Source organism: Pygocentrus nattereri, chromosome 10, assembly GCF_015220715.1.
Source record: "Pygocentrus nattereri isolate fPygNat1 chromosome 10, fPygNat1.pri, whole genome shotgun sequence".
Taxonomy (NCBI): domain Eukaryota; kingdom Metazoa; phylum Chordata; class Actinopteri; order Characiformes; family Serrasalmidae; genus Pygocentrus; species Pygocentrus nattereri.
The window spans coordinates 2,433,953-2,451,601 of record NC_051220.1 but is presented as its reverse complement, the minus strand read 5'-3'; the positions used below and the strand labels follow the sequence as shown (position 1 = coordinate 2,451,601).

Genomic DNA, 17,649 nt, shown 5'->3' with positions numbered 1-17,649 from the left:
ATTTACCATCCAAAACAACCAGTGAACCTACGCATGCCTTCTGAACTGTAGATGTAATGTCGATGACGTTATAATTGTGATAAATCTGAAAAAAAGGTGGCTTGAATGCTATTTTTCCTCCTAATGCACTGCATGTACCTCTACACTACACTCCTGCGCAAAGAATATGGGCCAAGACCAAAATATTAATGGATTTATCGATGGTCCAAGTCTAGATTTGAACCCTGTAGAGTGTTTGGTCTCACGCTAAAAACAAACTCGCTTGGCAGTTGTTTTCAACTGTTTGAAGCCATCAATGCTGAAGAGCATATGTAAAGTATTTGTCTGAAAAATACATTTTAGGCCGAAACATAATCCGAGGAACTCAGATGGCAGAATTTAACTGCTGCGCCAATTAAGGTGGAACAGAAATCTGAAGAAGATAGGAAGCTAGGAAGCCAACGTCAGCTTACCACAGGGAAAAGGTAAACAGTACTTTACTTGGAGCCACTTCTTTGAGGCGTTATCTGTAAAAATGTTATCGGTACAGCAGTAGATTTTAGGATATTCCTCAGGAGACCTGCTGGGAGTCGTCCGGAGAGAAAGGATCGTCACTTACACCGAGATTCTGCACCGTAAAGTCTGAGCGACTCTCTTGGTTTGTTGTCAAAAGCTGAGGTTTGCATGAGTTTCAGTAGGAAGTCAGTGGTAATGAGCTCTTGGGTTTTGCAAAACACAACCTCATATTTGTAGGTTTATTGTTATTCGAGAAGCGGCTTAGAAAATGGATGGATGGATGGATGGATGGATGGATGGATGGATGGATGGATGGATGGATGGATGTTATTCGATATGCAACTTTTGACTGTCTTATGATATGCAAGCTCTATGTATCATTAATGCTTCGCACCTTCATAGTAACATTTTACAACCTAAGCCTGTATGCCAGCCTCCCACAGTTTGAAGGACGAATAGTCCCGGAAAGCAGGATGTTATGCGGATGATAACGTAGTTCGCATTTTTCACTTAAGCCATTAAACGGCCAGAGCCCACCAGCAGGCCCAAAGCTTTCTTACACACTTCTACAACCTAAGAATAGCTCAGCCAGTTTGCACTGAAGTCCCTGTAGATACTGAATAATAAGGATTAGTATGTAGTCAGGCTGGAATTTTAAGGGGTTAAGTGCGCATCGGTCCATCTAGGCCATCCAACTTAATCCTTTTGACATCAACTGAAGCAAATGTACGAAGAGTCGGGCCTGTTTTTGTGAAAACGGTTTCGGTGACTATTGACTTCCAGTGTAAAGAAACAAAACCTAGGCAGCAAACATTTATTAGCTAATTGGGCATTTTCTGCCCAAGGACCGCTGGGACAGGCTCCAGCACAACACCCCCCCCAACAACCACCACCACCACCCCCGGCGACCCTGAGGGAGAAGCGGCTTATAAAATTTATAAAAAATAAATTTTATAAAAAAGCGGATTTTTTTTGCCAAAGTATTCCTTTAAAAAATGATGCAGTTATAATAACCTTAATAATAAACTTTAGTATGCAATAAGCCTGGAATTGTAAGCGGTTAAATGTGAAGAGGTCTCTCTTCTGAGGAAATTGTTCTGACACATTTCGAAGCAAATATATGAAGATTCGGGCCTGTATTTGTGTACATGGTTTTGGTGACTATTGACTTCCAGTGTTTGTTAGCAGTGTTAGCCTAGCACAGCACTTCTCAACTAAACAAGCAAAACTTGGCTACCAAATATTTATTAGCTAGTTGATTGACATTTGGAGTAAGCAGAGAATCAGGTAAGTTTGATTTTTCGCCAAAGCATTCTTTTGAAATATGATGTACGAACCAAATGGAAAAGTTTGGTTTACTAATAGGTCTCCATTGTAGCAATGTGATGTCATGTGGTTGCACTGAATACAAATTTTTGGTTTTATTCTTGGGCGAAATCAGCCTATATTCAAATATGACAATCCTGAAAGGCTTAAGATCAGTAATAAATAAAGTATTCTGTTTGGTTTTGACATATTTCAACACTGCTGAACAGTCAGAGTTCCTTAAAGGTTAAACGAACCCTGCTGTACATTTGAGGGTATTTGCATTGTGTGTATCTTACAGTGTATTATAAATATTTGCTGAAAAATTACAGCTATTGCTTACAATGTTATTTATATCAATCCCAAGATTAACCACAAGGATACCACCTCTTACGGTAACGAGTAAAAAACATCCTCAAAGCCCACCCCCTCCTTTCCTTTCCTTGTCTGTCTCTCCATTTTATATATAGTGCCCATTACTGCGCTCATAAATTACACCGCAAACTGAATTACTCTTGCTTTCCTCCAGTGCCAGGCAGGTTGGATGAATCCTGAGGCACAACACATCATCTCAACAAATCTTCCTCCTGCTGTCTCCCAGCACTTTAAACCACTTCAAATCATTTTCATGGCCACACTATTAAAATTTGTAATTCACACCTGCCATTTAACCAATACATAACACAGGTAGACCGTCCCGTCCACAAACTCCAGCTCATCTATAAATCAGGTGGAAAAGATGTGCATTTCTTGCCTTTTAATTATGTACAAACATCTGCCTGTCAATCTGTGTACACTACAGCGAAAGACCAGGAGATTCCAAAACTGGAGTTCAAAAGATGATCAGGGGATGGAGAGAAAATTAGACTCCTGACAACCACCTGGAAGACTGGGTAGACCACCAAAGCCGAATCCGATCAATCAGATACACAGTCATTCTTTCCCCTGAAGAAGAAGAAGACGACTCAACAGACTGGGCCTGAAAGGATGTGAAGCTGTCCAGAAGCCAGAGGTAAAGTGTGGACAAACTAAATTAGCTTAGTTACGTGTTGCTCGTTCTGCGGTCAGCAACACTTCCATTAAAAGAACCCAGAGACAGGTCCACCCCGCCCACTTTCCTTGTAAAACAACCCAAAAGATAAATAAAGAGATAAATAAAGAGAAAGCAGGATGTTATGTGGATGATACTGTAGTTTCAATTTTAGCTCAATTTTAACGCCTTAAATGGCCAGAGCCCACCAGCAGGCCCAAAGCTTTATTGCACACTTCTATAACCTAAGAATAGCTCGGCCAGTCTGCATGGAAGTCCTTGTAGTTACTGAATAAGAAGCCCAAGTATGTAAAAAGACCTGGGGTTTTAAGAGGAACACAAAGGTGCCAACAGTTCTGAGGTTTAAGAACACGTGATGATACTGACGTAGACTTTTTCTTAGGACTTTTCCCAAAAGGTGGTTGGTTAGTGTAGTGGGTAACACCTCTGCCTTCTATGCTGTAGACTGGGGTTCGATCCCTGCCTGGGTAAGCACCCTACACTGTACCAATAAGAGTCCTTGGGCAAGACTCCTAACACCACCTTCGCCTCCCTGTGTAAAGCAATCAAGTTGTAAGTCACTCTGGATAAGAGCGTCTGCCGAATGCTGTAAACATAAAAAATAATAATAATAACTTAGGGAGATGCTGGTGAATGAGGCCTACCTGTAAATTTAACTATTTTCTGAGCTGCTACATTACATTTAGTTATTGAGGCTTCAGTCTTTTTATCTGTAAAATATGTTTTTGTTTTCCTGACACTGAAAAATGAACTTGTATTTAATGTGTTTTTCATTGGAAATCAAATAAACAAAGGGTTGTGTGTGTTTGTACTGTATCTATTCTAGATAATTGGGGCAGTCGTGGGCTGGTGGTTACGGAACTAACCCCCAACTGCTCCCCAGGTGCTGTGGGCGAGTGTGCTCACTGCCCCAAGTGTGTGTGTGTGTGTGTGTGTACTCACTAGTGTGTATGTGGTGTTTCATTGCATGGATGGGTTATAATGTGGAGGTGAAATTTCCCCGTTGTGGGACTGATAAATATCATTGGAGCTCTAATGATGGTCCCTTTTTGTTGATGGTTGAAGGGCTGATAAACTGTACAGCAGCTGATGTGCCTGAACTTATGTGCACCTCTGTGGTAGATAGTTCTTATAAAATGGCCAAAGAGTGCACAAGACAGGTATGTCTAATAAACTGGCAACTCAGTGTACATGACTTCCACGTCCTTTTCTAGTAGTAAGTCCATTTTAACCATTGCACGTTTAAGACTATATGAACCGTGTTGACTTTAAGCTTATTTGTTCTGAAATCAGCCACCCTGAGCTGAGTTACGAATCAGACCGAAACAGCTTGATAAATTATAGCCCAGCTTCTTCTCTGGCTCCTGGCCAGTTCACTTGGCCTACCCTTTGTTTCGGTAGGTCATAGAGGGAAAGTAACTTATCCTTTTTGCTAGGAAGGAGATACAGCTAGAATGAATGAATGAATAAATAAATAAATGCAAAGTAGCTTGTCCTTTGCCTATTAGTATTTATAGCTGATTTGGAACTGCAGTGCCACAGCTAAAGAAGATGCATTGCGTTTGACCAAAAATCCAATTAAAACCAAAACGAAAAGTTCAGACCACAGAAGAAAAGCCAATTGAATAACAACCAGTCCTGTAAAATCCAGGACAAGTTGGGAAAAAAACCCTGTTGCAATGAGTATAGTACAAACTTCCACACAATTTCAACAATTCCCATTTTTCGTGTCCTGTTTCGTGTCTGCTGAAAGCACTATATAAATGTTGAGGGTGAAAACAATATGATGTTTTCCCCTCTGGGTTGCATTCATTTAATGAATCAGCGCATGGTAGATGCATCCCAGCTTTAAAGGAAAAGCCATTTTCAACTTAATATCTATCGGCTGCACGCGGACCATATGGTCAATTACCATAATAAATTCAACATGTTTCCCTGTCATGAAAGAGCCAAAAACATATGATCTTAAAAGTCACTTAAAACAGACGTCAATGGGCAGATGCTTAAGTTTTCCTTTAGAGGCCCATGTGTGGAGCCCTGCTGGTGACATCTCATATAAATAAAAATAATGTGTGGCTGCGAATTAGTAAACCGTGGGAATCAGATACTTAAGTCATGGCCACAACTTCGTAAGGCCTAGGAACGAGATCCTAATGTAAGGCCACAACTTAGCAGGGTGTGGGAATGAGATAATGAAGCCTTAACCACAGCTTAATAAGGCATGATCTCGTGGCCACGACTTAATTATCTCGTTCGCATGCATTAGGATCTCGTTCCCATGTGTTGATACGGTTTATCCACGCATTATTTGTGTTTGTACCAGATGTCATCAGCAGGGCTGAATACCAGTGTATGGTCGCTCCCTCAAAAACAGTCTGGACTGAAACACTCCTTGTAACTTCAGTGTAAATGGGCGGAGCTAAATTGCAGTAGGCTGAACAGGTGGATATATGTCAGCATGTTGGTTTTCATGACATCACAAAAAGTAAAATGAATAGAAAACAAGCAGCTACGTTTCTATATACAGTATGGACCATACGGACTGGTGATTGAAAGCTTTGGAAAGTTTATGTGGAAAAAAGTCTGTTTTCCACTTAACTTTATCTAGGCTAAGCTGAGCACCACAGTGATGGATATCCTAAATTGGGTCTTGGGTTGCATCCACTGTGAAGCCCCAAGTTTTAAAGACAACACAGCCATGTCAGAAAGCATGTTCCACCCCGTTAACATGAACTTTCTCCCTGGCTGCCTCGCTGGATGGACACAAAAGTGACAGGCCGAGGCAACAGGACACCACTAGACCTCTTGAAACTGGACAGGAGGAACGTCTTATCAGATTGCACTGCAAGTCCTGTCATCCTTGTTTCCTTCAGCGTTCTTGTTTCCAGCCAGGCCTGAGTGTGCGTTCATGGGGTTGGGCGGGGTGGGGGTGGGGGGTGCTCGTGGGACGGGGGATCATGTAATTATCCCTAATTACAACAGCACTGCTCTACGTGACCCAGTGTCACTGTAACACAAACTGAACGTTTGTCTTCAGCCATTGACATGTCAAATGAATACAGGGCTTGGCTACACCAACAACACGTCTATAGGTAGATTGCCAGTGATTAGAAGGCTACACACTGAAAAATAAAGGTTCCTGAGTGGTTCTTGGCTGGATATAATGAACTGGGGGTGGGGGGGGTATATTATTCTATATGCTCTTTATATTATATGGAGGTTACTTAAGCTATAAATGCTTCTTCACACCTTTCTGAATGTATAAATGTAAAGCATTTACCAGGCGTTCTTATCCAGAGAAACTTACAAGTTGATCATTTTACACAAGTAGGCGAAGGCAGTGTTAGGAGTCTTGCCCAAGGACTCTTATTGTTATAGTGTAGGGTGTTTACCCAGGCAGGGATTGAATCCGTCTACAGCACAGAATGCAGAGGTGTTACCCACTACACAAGAGGTCACTAATAGGCCAGACCCAGATGCTATGTCATGTGGACCTATAACCGATAAACTAGGGATAACTTCGACGTTGTGGTCCTATTTTAATCAGCGTAACTTCTCAAGCCTTTATGGTAGCTTTTATGGCCCAGGAGACTCACAGACCAATCGTAAATATCACACATGATGCTACTCAGCCAATCAGATCTGTGCATTACGATGAGCTCTGAGACTGGAGTGAGTGACGCCACACAGGGGAGGGACGAGGAGAGAAACAGCAGTCAGAGAAGAAAGTGAGTCAGAGGGAAGTTATTCCACATGACGTGATCTAAAAAGAGGAAACTGACAGTAAATGTTGGTGAAATCTGACCGAACTGGACTTTATTTGATCTGATATTCAGTAAATGTTGAAATCTGACAGAACTGGACTTTATTTGATCTGATATTCAGCTGTCGACTGTATAAGATGCTGATATTCCTACTCGGCTACTTCAGTAAACAGTATATGGCACTGAATCACGATGCAAGCTCCAGACCTTTGCTTGAGGAAATTTTCTCTAACTGGACCTTATTGAATTTTAATTAAAGACCCCTGCTCTACTCTATTCCACCAACTTTCAATGTTTCAGCTTACTTGTTTGAAATGTTTGGACTGTGCAGTTAGTTGTTAGCAAAAAAATAGAAAAATGATGTTTAAAATGACTTTGGTATCACAATTTTATCATTTTTTGCTTAAAAAAGTTTAAAATAGAGCTGTGATAGTAGCTCGAATGCTACAGCTCCTCACCCAGGTTCATTCCAGCTGAGAGAAGTTTCACCAGCAGACAGTTGGAATGACAATAAAAGCCTCTTGACTTGAAGAGAACAAAGCCTTAAACTGAGCAGGTGAATCTGTGTTTTGGTGCATGAAGCTTAAGCTGCTTTTAATTCATATCATTGTTAGCACCAGAGACGAATGGTAGCTTAGCAAGAGCGCTAAAGCAACACCGAGTCTGGCTTACTGACGTTGCTCTGAGACATGTTTAGACACTAAAGACTCAAATCTGAGCATGTAAACCTGTTTTTGTGTGTTGAGCTGTTAGCTTAAGCAGTTTTTGCTTCAGTGTGCCTATTTAGTAGCTATCTAGTAGCTAGCGTTAGCTTAGTGAGAAGGCCAAACTAGCTTTCCGAGCAACCAGACAGGTTCATTCCAGCTCACTGAAGCTTCGCTGATGCAAGTTTAGAGAACGAAAACTCAAATCTCAGTGCATGAACTGTGGAGCTGTTAGCTTAGGCTACTTTTCATTTATATCCTCATTAGCACCAGAGGCAAATGTTAGCTTAGTGAGAAAGCTGGACCACCGATTCCATCTGTTTGACACTGCACGGAGACAAGTTTAGAGAACGAATCTGAGTTGGTGAAATTGCGTGGGATCGGGGGACATAAAGGCTTTCTTCTCATTATTAATATTACAGTAGGAGCTTATTTTGTTTATGCTGTATCTCACCTCAAACTTACAGACAATATACAGAGGAAGCAATGGGGCATTTGCAATTTGCATAATCATGCATATTCATAGGTCTTTGCATTCTGAATGTGTGTTGAGGTTTAGGGACACTCTTTTGTCATTTTTTGGGTGTAACAGTAATAATAAAAAATATTTTACAAACTATCATTCCATATATTTTTTTGTGTGTGCTTTAAATTATGCGTTTCAAGAGCCCTTCACTGAAAAGTTCGTTAGGGAACCAAAAGTGATCCTTCTACATTCCAAAGAGCACCTTTTTAAAGAGTACATTGTTGTGCTTGGCCCCCTACCCACTACCATTTCTTAGCTGCACCTAATGCATTTGTTTGGATGTAATGTAATAGCACTTCATGCTAATCCAGAAACAAAGTGGCAGAATAATAATAATAATAATAATAATAACCCCCATCATATCTACAGTATCATATAAGTCATTGGTGCAAATTCAGGGGGTAACAACGGGGGGAGGGGCATATCTTTCCAACTTTTTGTTATTATGTCAGATCATTTTTGTAAGGTCGCACAACAGCTGTGAAAAAAGTGCATAGTTCTTTTAATTGATATTGTCCAGTAAATCTCCCACACCAGTCATACTGCATTACTATTGCAAGCTAAAACAGAGGGCAACTGTAAAAGCTCCACGTGCAACCTGACCTGGACCGAGAGCAAAGTGCGCAGCAGTGCTTAGTAAAGCAGGTAGCCTAACAGCTAGCATCATCAACTTTTATTTGCATCAGCATTACATGGTATGTAAATCCTACTAGTCATATCGTTTGTTTTCATACTTTAATGTTCATATTAGATGCCGTTAGAATATAGTGCTTTGTTTATGTACATTTTTTAATGTATTTCACCTTTCATATAATGCTAGCATCGTATGCAGGCTATGGCCTTCCGATGTTGGTCACCAACACTTCTCAGATCAAATTTGCACCCCTGCATTGACCCCTTAAACTCTTAAGACTTCAGTTCCTCACTCAAAACCTCTGCTGAGGTTTCCTGCTTCATGCTGTATAAGACATCCTGGATCATAGCATTTAAATGAATGAACAGAAACCTGCAGATTTAAAGCTCTGAGGCAAAACAATGACATGGTCACATTTTAATTCCAGGTGCAAATCTTATGGTTTTGATGGCCTATTTGGACAATACATATAATTACAATAGGCCACTATACAGTATGAGACATAGGGGCAGTCACATTGGGGCAGTCGTGGGCTGGAGGTCAGGGAACTGGCCCTGTGACTAGAAGGTCGCCGGTTCGATCCCCAGCGCCGACAGCGCATGACTGAGGTGTCCTTGAGCAAGACACCTAACCCCCAATTGCTCCCCGGGCGCTGTGGATAGGGCTGCCCACCGCTCCGGGCAAGTGTGCTCACTGCCCCCTAGTGTGTGTGCTCACTAGAGTGTATGTGGTGTTTCACTTCACAGATGGGTTAAATGCAGAGGTGGAATTTCCCCGTTTGTGGGATTAAAAAAGTATCACTTAATAAATATAAAGAGTTCAAACGATGGGCTTATAGCTCTACTATGGCCTGTTAAAGCTTGCCATTCAGGTAGAGCAAAAGAAGCCTATTATTTGTGCTGTAGCTAGAATAAACAAACAAAGGAGTGGATGAATAAATAAACAAACATAAATAAACGCAAAATAGTTTTTTTTTCCTTTTCCTTCTTAGAGTGTACAGCTGATTTAAAGCTTCAGCGCCATAGCTGAAGAAGTGAGGACCACAGACGATCATGGTGAGTATCAAGAGTTGACGACGGGCAGAAAACACGTTATGATGAGAGACACATGAAAAAAAAATCTTGCTTACTCATACCTTGCTTGAAATAGCTTCCTTCAACGGAACGGTAAATGGGAACGTGTTCATTTCATGTAATATATACGAAAAACCAAATGCCTCTCAGCCCCTGTAAACATTTGAGAACAGAATATCAACACCTGTTTCATTTTAAGTGACAACGCATGCAGAAATCTGATATACGGTCATATATGCACATATATCATAAAGGATCAGGCATGTGTTTCAAAATAGATGAACCCATGTGTTATGTACATATATTTAAGTGTGAAATCTTTCACATATATGCATAATATATAGATGGTATATGTGTTTGATAGTGGGGTGAACACATATATGCATCATGTGTGGACCATATATCTCTATTTAACGTCTGTCTGATATGTGTCTGATACATGTATCGTAAATATGTGTTTACCCACCCATATAAACAGCAAATTAATTTTTAAAATATCACATATTTATGAATACATGTGTAACTCAAATCTCCCTGCTTCTGGACCAAAACCTTGCGTCTCCAGAATTCAACTTTACAGGAGAGGGAAAAAACCTACGTCACTTTTAATGTAAGTCAATGGAACCAGACGTCTTTCCAAGTCATTTTGGGGTATTTCTTTTGATCTATTGATCTTGACATTTTTGCACAACGTAAAGGACAGAAACCGTTTTCAAATTCTGTCAAAAACCCAAATATGAAAAAACAAAGAGAGATATGAGGTTTCGGTCCGACAGCAGCAATATGGTTATATGTGTTGATATATGGTGGCAAATCGGTCGGAACATATGTCACCAATTTCTTAGACGAGTATAATGTTATTGATTCTTTTGTCACACATTATATGTTTATTAGCCTGTTTTACATGACATGTTACATTAAACAGAGCCGCATGTTATCTGCGGCAACCATATAGCACTAATGTTATAGTGTTAAATGTATGTGCTGTACATATAGGCTGGATGTTTGACCGGAATATATGACCCTTATTTGAGTTTATGTAAGTCACACATGTGACTAATATAGGGTAAAACATAAATAAATAAATAAATAAATCCATGTCATATATTTTCCTATATGTCCCATACGTCAGAGTTGACCCATTCATTCATTATGGAACCGCAGGAATAGACGAGGAAGCTTTTCCAGTGCAAACTCCTAGACTTTGGTTCTAACTCTCTGGTCAATCTCTCCAATGATGGACTGATTGAAAGCCACACGTGGAAGGTTATTCAACTTTTATTAGTCGCCCCCAAGCCCCCCACCCCCCCCCACCCCCCCGCCCCCCAATCCCTTTCACCACTCTTCCAACGCGAGAAATAAAAACTGGGACAGAAATGTAAACATACAAAACCCTTATACACACGGTGTATTTCATATGACGTACACATGCGCCTCACTGTCTCCCGTTACACTCATAATGCATAATAAGAAACTCCAACCACAGAAAGAGGTGGAAAGACACGGACGCCGACGGGCTTGGGACGAGCGCACGACGGGACTCTTCTCGTCTTATGATCGTAACTGTAGCGATGATAATTCTCACCAGGCGCCGTCAGAGCAGCTGCGTCCCGAACGACGCCGCAAATCTACGGAGAACCAATGCAGGTGTGCTCTAATCGGCCAGCTGCGTCCACCGATTGAAGCGTGTTGTTGATGACCACGTCCTTTTTGGGAGGCGATGGCGCTCGTTTGATCTCATGACAAGAAAATGTGTTGGGATTTTTCATAAAATCCCAAATAAAAATTGCATTCTGCTTGAAAAAAAAACAAAACAAAAAAAAAAAAAAAAAAACAAAGACGAATTCCACCGATTTCTCGAATAAGTCGAATAATTCGTTTATTAAAGTGTAAACAGAGGCATTCAGGGCGGTTCGAGGCCAAACGTTCTACGCACTCCAAAAAGGTGGTTCTTCAAGGGTTCTTTAGTGATATCAGCGGTTGCACGTGGTACCATGTAGCACCAGAAAGAGTCCTTGCCATCGCAATAATTCCAATAATCGTAATAAATCCAATCATTTTCAGTTTTAATAATCGCCATTTCAGCATGAAGAGGTTCGACACAGAGCCCGTGGTTCTAAAGAGAACTATTGCTATTGCTGAAGAACCCATGAAGAACCCTCTTTTTTAAGAGGGCAGAAGCCTTTTAGATGTCAACAAGGTTCTATAGAGAGCAACGTACAACACGATCTGAAGAACCGTTTCCTTCTTTCAGCATGAAGAGGTTGGACATAGACCTCGTGGTTCTGAACAGACCAATTGCCATTACTAAGGAACCCTTAACGAACCTTCTCTTTTGAGCGCAGAAGCGTGTTTGGTGCTCTATGGATTTTCAAAAAGGTTCTCATTGCAAGACATTGTCCATCAGTCTGGAGAACCATCTCGCCGGTTCACTGCGTCCATTGAAGCCCGGAATGGTTCCACATAGAACTCATGGTCTTACATAGAACTAAAGAACCCGCGAGGAACCACGTTTTTTTTTTTTGAGCTTGTCAGAACTGTTCACAGTGGTGAGGATGGGAACCAGACGTCTGAGGAGTTGAGTGGTTCTAACAGGCTTCAGCTAGACCCAGCCCAACTGTTGAATTGTGGGTAAAAATTGTTGAAAGGTGATGTATGGAATATCTGGGAATATCTACGAGGTCATTTCTACCAGCTTCAGTTAATTTAGATCATTATTTTATTATTTTAATGTTATTAATTATTTATAAATAATTGGCGGAATTATTAGGGACCCTTTTGGGTGGGCAAATTTAGAATGCCAACATTCTGAGTTATTGGATGGATGGCACCTGGCAACCTTGTTGTAGTTATACGTGAGTCTTGTTTCTGCAAAGACGAAACCAATTAATTAATAATCAAATCAATGATTTGGTGATGAACGCTTGAGACGGCGGTTTGCGATAATTGTGCTGGCCTTAAACTTGTTTTGTCCGTGGCGGAGGAACACGTGCAAACAAAATAGCGCCTGCTTTCTCAGACTGGCCGCTGTTTCACCATAGGACAAAGGCCCTGTGGTGTGGGTCGAACTGGGGGGGTAAATAAAGACGTCTGGTTCCGTTCGCCGCCGCTGTAATAAACACGGTACACAGTCATTTCACATCAAACCCGGACGGCTTTGTTTACAGTGGGAAACGTTGAAATACGGGTGGAATTCCCCTTCCAGTGATTTTCACCGGGTTGCATCTGCACATAAATGAAATACAGGAACGCTTCGGCTGGAGTGGCGCTGACGTCATCCGTCCGGTTCGGTTTTTATGCCTCGTGGCGGAAAACGCGCAACTTTGTGCGCGTTTTTCGTCGCAAAGCGGCTTTGACTCGAGTCAGTTCGTTGGTTATGGGACTTTTTCCTTATTATAATCATAATAATAATCATGTCAGTGGTGGTGGTGGTGGTGGTGGTGGTGGTGCGTCGTGTTCATAGTGGTCGTCTGGGAGTCAGTAGTCAATCTTGTTATAAAGGTTGTATAAGGGCAGGGCGGGCAGGTTGCTTCCGGGGTAATATAAGGGCGTGGGGAAGGCGATGGAGCGCGGCACGGGCACGCGCAGCAGCCCGTTTTCGCGGAGCACGAGCGGCATGCCCACCAGAGTCTGCGCCGAGGCGTGCGCCATGTTGGCCGCCTCCAGTTCGGCCGAGAGCTGCCGCTTCCACTTGTTCCTGCGGTTCTGGAACCACGTCTTGACCTGCGTCTCGGTCAGCTGCAGGCTCGAGGCGAGGCACGCGCGCTCCGAGCTGCTCAGGTAGCGCTTCACGTCGAACGTGGACTCGAGCTGGTAGACCTGGCTGCGCGAGAACACCGTGCGCGTCTTCTTCTTGGCCGCGGCGCCCGCCTTGTCCGCGCCGAGGCCCTCGCGCCGCCGCTCCTCGCACGACGCGCCCTCGCGCTCCTCCTCCTCCTCGTGCTCTTCCTTGTAGTCCGCAGACAGCAGGGACGGGGGCAGGCGCGCGGGACGCTCCAGGCCGTCCTGGGACTGGAGGAGGGATTTGGGGGGACCTGCGAGGCCGGCAAAACACACACACACACATGTTTGTTTTTATGCTTTGTCAGGACGAAGAGCAAAGCAAGAGCAATGTCCCGGATGTGTTACATGTGTATTATATATGTGTAATTATCTGTGTATAACTATATATTGCCCCATAGATACTGTATATGTCTTATTATGCACATGTAACATTTCTTATTAAATAAATCTGTATTTATCTGTGTAATAACAATATCCCATATTATACGTGTGTAATTACATGTAAGTAATAACAGTATCCCATATTTATTATAAATTTGTAATTACATATATGTCATAAAAATATCCCATATTTATTATACGTGTGTAATTGCATGTATGTAATAACAATATCCCTTATGCATTATACATTTGTAATTACATATATGTAATAACAATGTCCCACATGTAATACATATGTGTATAACAATATATATTGCATATGTCTAATTACTCACATGTAACAATATTTCATTTCATATTAAATACATGTTTAATTATCTGGGTGAAATAATAATCTCCCAAATGTATTATACATTTGTAATTACACGTATGTTTTAACAATGTCCCATATGCATTATGCAGGTGTAATTATATATGTAATAACAATGTCCCCTATGCAATACACACTTGTGTAATTATCTTTATTTACCAATAGTGTCCTATATGTATTGTATATTTTTAGCGTTCATGTCATAATCATGTACTATATGTACTCTATATTTCCAATTATAAATGTGTAATATATCAATGAATTATCAACGTTCTGTGTTATTACCAGTATTAAAATTACATTCCATGTGTGAAATATTCACTTGCATAATTATCCCTAATATAATCTCCCACATATATTAAATATCTGTAATTACATATATATAACAATATGAATCTTCCATGTGTATTATGTACAATTTCCTGTATGTAACAATATTTAAATGCATACGTAATACGTGCAATTATCTGCATGCAGTTTGTCCCCCATGTTTTATATAGCGTGTCAAAATGTAATATTATGTCGTTTAGGTATTATAGATGTGTAATTACTGGTTTGTAAAAAAATATCCCATATATACTCTGCTTATAATTTTATAAATAAGTGCTTAAATATTCGCCTTTTGCGCACATATAAAGGTTTATACATATGTAATTACATGTAGTACATATGTAATAAGGTTTGTTTGCTAAAATGGACCAGATTAGTGTTTTCATGGTGAGGAATAAATTCAGCTTTGGTATCAAGCTGCTCTGCCGCTCTGCCGCTCCTGTCAAGGTGGGCTGCCCTGGACAGAGACGCGCTAAAACCAGCGGTGAATGAACTCCGATTGAACCTCGATTGTCGCGTCTCAGCGCCACATCGCAGGTCTCAATTCCTGCGACGAGAATTTTGACACTTCCAGGGAAGTTAGAGGAGGGAGAAACGCAGCGCTGCGTTCCTGTACAGTATGACAGCATAATCAAATGCAACCTGATGATTGGTCTCCTGTTACTGTAAAACCCCCAGCGTTGGGTCAACAGCTACAGTGTCCAGTTACCACCTACAGTGTTGCTTTACCAGCTGCAGTGCTTGGTGTAAAATGCAGTGTAGGGCTCAAACCTACAGTACAGGTGCTCAAACAAACGCGAGCCCCATTTCCACCCACTTGGCCGCAAATAAGCGCCGCAAAGACGCCGTTTCTGCAGTCGCGCTTGGACCTTCCTCCGCTAATCAATGAATCAGCTGGAGGATTCTATCCCGCGTGCCCATCACTCGCTGAGAGCTCATCACCGCCTGTTTGATCGACTGTTGGAAGGTGACGGGTGCGCCGCTGTGATATGAGCGACGCTGGGGCGCGATATTAATTAAGGCCGCTTACATTTAGCGCTCGATTGGCCCAATGCGGCGCGATCAATTAGCAGGACGCGCGGGAAACAAGGCGCTGATCGCCGGACCTCACATCGGCGTTCTAGCCTGACCAGTGGAGATGCACCAAACTTACCATCAGCTCTACGGTACACAAGACGGTCTCTCCATTAAATGCTATGGTTCTACTCGAAGCCACTTAGACGGTTCCCTGCGTGGTGAGACTGTGCTGGTTCTACTGGAGCCAATAAGGGTTCTGCGAGGCTGTGACAGTAGAAGAATCCACTGTGGTGCGATGCAGAACCATAAACAACAACAGGCGAAATAAAACGCTTAAGCATGAACTGGTTCTACATAGGACCTAGGCTTCTAAGCAGAACCATTGCCCTTGCTGAAGAACCCTCGTTAGCACCTGATGTTGAATTAAAGAGCGCGGCGCTGAATTAACGCCAATTAATTCAGATCGGCGGTGTTGAATTAGGACCTAAATCGGGGCAGATCTTCAGGATTAATAACTAGAGTTGACTATAAAAAACAAGGCGAACCTAAACCGGTGCCTTGACGCCTACAGCTGTGAATCGAAGCCCACGGCGTGGGTTTTAACATCTACACGGTCCAATTAAAACATGGGCATCACTTACACGGACTAAGCCTAGTTTAAGGAATTAGCGTGGGTGTTAAAATGTATCAGTGCTGAATGAACGCGTATAGATACGGATTAAGCTTAGGATTGGACTAGATTGCGTGGATAGAGCTGAACCAGTTCGGGACATTCTTTTTGGTTTAGTTTTAGACCTAATATGGCCCTAAGAAACTGGCCCATGGTGAACGAACACACTGTTGCATTAACGCGTCCAGAGCCGACTGAAAACGGTCAGGGTTGAATATATAATACAGGATATAATGTAAACACACGGACTAGGCTTAGTTTTGACCCAAACTGGTGATTTTCAGCCTGGGCTTAGACTTAATCTCGCTGAAAGTGGACATAGTGTTGCAAGACATTTACAGTGCTGAATGGAAACATCCAGGGTTGATCAAATAAAACAGCGCCGAATGAAACTCTAATATCTAATATCTAATATTTAATATCACCGGTCCAAATGTCTTTTTAGCCTGGGTTTAGACTTAATCTGGTTATGAGAATCTGCGAAAATAGCGCTGGCCGGTGGTCCAGCGTGGAATTAAAACGCACAACACTGAGCTGGAGTGCTGAATGGACACAAGCAGCGTCCGAAAGAACGGCCACAAGCACGCGCTGGTGGTGCTGCAGCGCTGTTTAGTCAGCTCATAGGCCCCGTACTGTTCAAATAGCCCTATAAACCAATGGGCAAAGATTCGGGGGTCCCCGGTCGCAGGTCTGAGGGTCTTACCCAGGCAGGAGAAGTTGAGCGGCTGGTGGCGGCTGCAGGGCTCGGGCAGCCCGGGCTCGGAGCAGCAGCAGTCCCCCGAGTCCTCAGCCCCGCTGCACTCGTCCTCGGAGGACACGGACAGCGCGCGCTTCCTGGCCGCTCCCGCGGGGCTCTGCTCCTTCCCCTCGCTCGCCGTGCCCAGGATGGACTGGATGGTGAAGCTGGAGATGGGGGCGGCCGAGCACTTGCTTCCGCTGTCCTGAGAGTGGCTCATCCTCGCCTCATAACAGTGCGGCGCTCCGGCGCTTCACGGGACGATAAGAACGCGCTCGGTTTGTTCGGTTAAGGCTACATATACAGAGTTTATTATTATTATTATTAGTAGCAGTAATAATAATAATAATGATAATAATAATAAACTGTTTGGTTGTGGCTTTAAAAAAAGAAAAGAAAATGATAAATAAGTCCAGCAGATCGAGCGCGCGAGCTCTTGTTTATTTTTTTATTTTTCGTAAAGTGCCGTTTTCGTTGCGCCTCGCACGCGGCCGAATGCATCGCGGTCCGCGCGCGCGCGCGCTCTGGGCTCCAAGGCTGCCGCGCGCGCGCCCTCATTTGCATGTAGGTAAGCGCGGCGCCGGCCAATAGCGCGCGCACAGCCTAGCCCGGACATTTCGAAAACACGCGCTGGGGAGGAAAGAGGGACAAAAAAACAAAGGGGGTGGGGGGTGTGGGGGGGGGTCTCAGAGAAACAGCGCGAGCCCTTTCGGCAAACCGCACCTGTTACTCTTTATTCCAGTTATTCATTCACTTATTTGCTTATTTGCTTACAACGTAAAAGTAATGTCAACAAAAATAAGGAACAAT

General features: G+C 42.7%; 1 protein-coding gene across 1 annotated transcript; it reads right to left on the bottom strand.

Annotated features, from left to right (window-relative positions):
• Nucleotides 1–11,405: 11,405 nt before the first annotated feature.
• On the bottom strand, nt 11,406–17,341 carry hmx2 (H6 family homeobox 2). The gene is made up of 2 exons (XM_017683302.2): nt 16,807–17,341; nt 11,406–13,586 (listed from the first exon to the last, which is right to left on the bottom strand). Exons 1-2 carry the CDS (start codon nt 17,057–17,059, stop codon nt 13,030–13,032), a joined length of 810 nt encoding a protein of 269 aa, XP_017538791.1. The 5' UTR covers nt 17,060–17,341; the 3' UTR covers nt 11,406–13,029.
• Between the last annotated feature and the right edge of the window lie 308 nt (nt 17,342–17,649).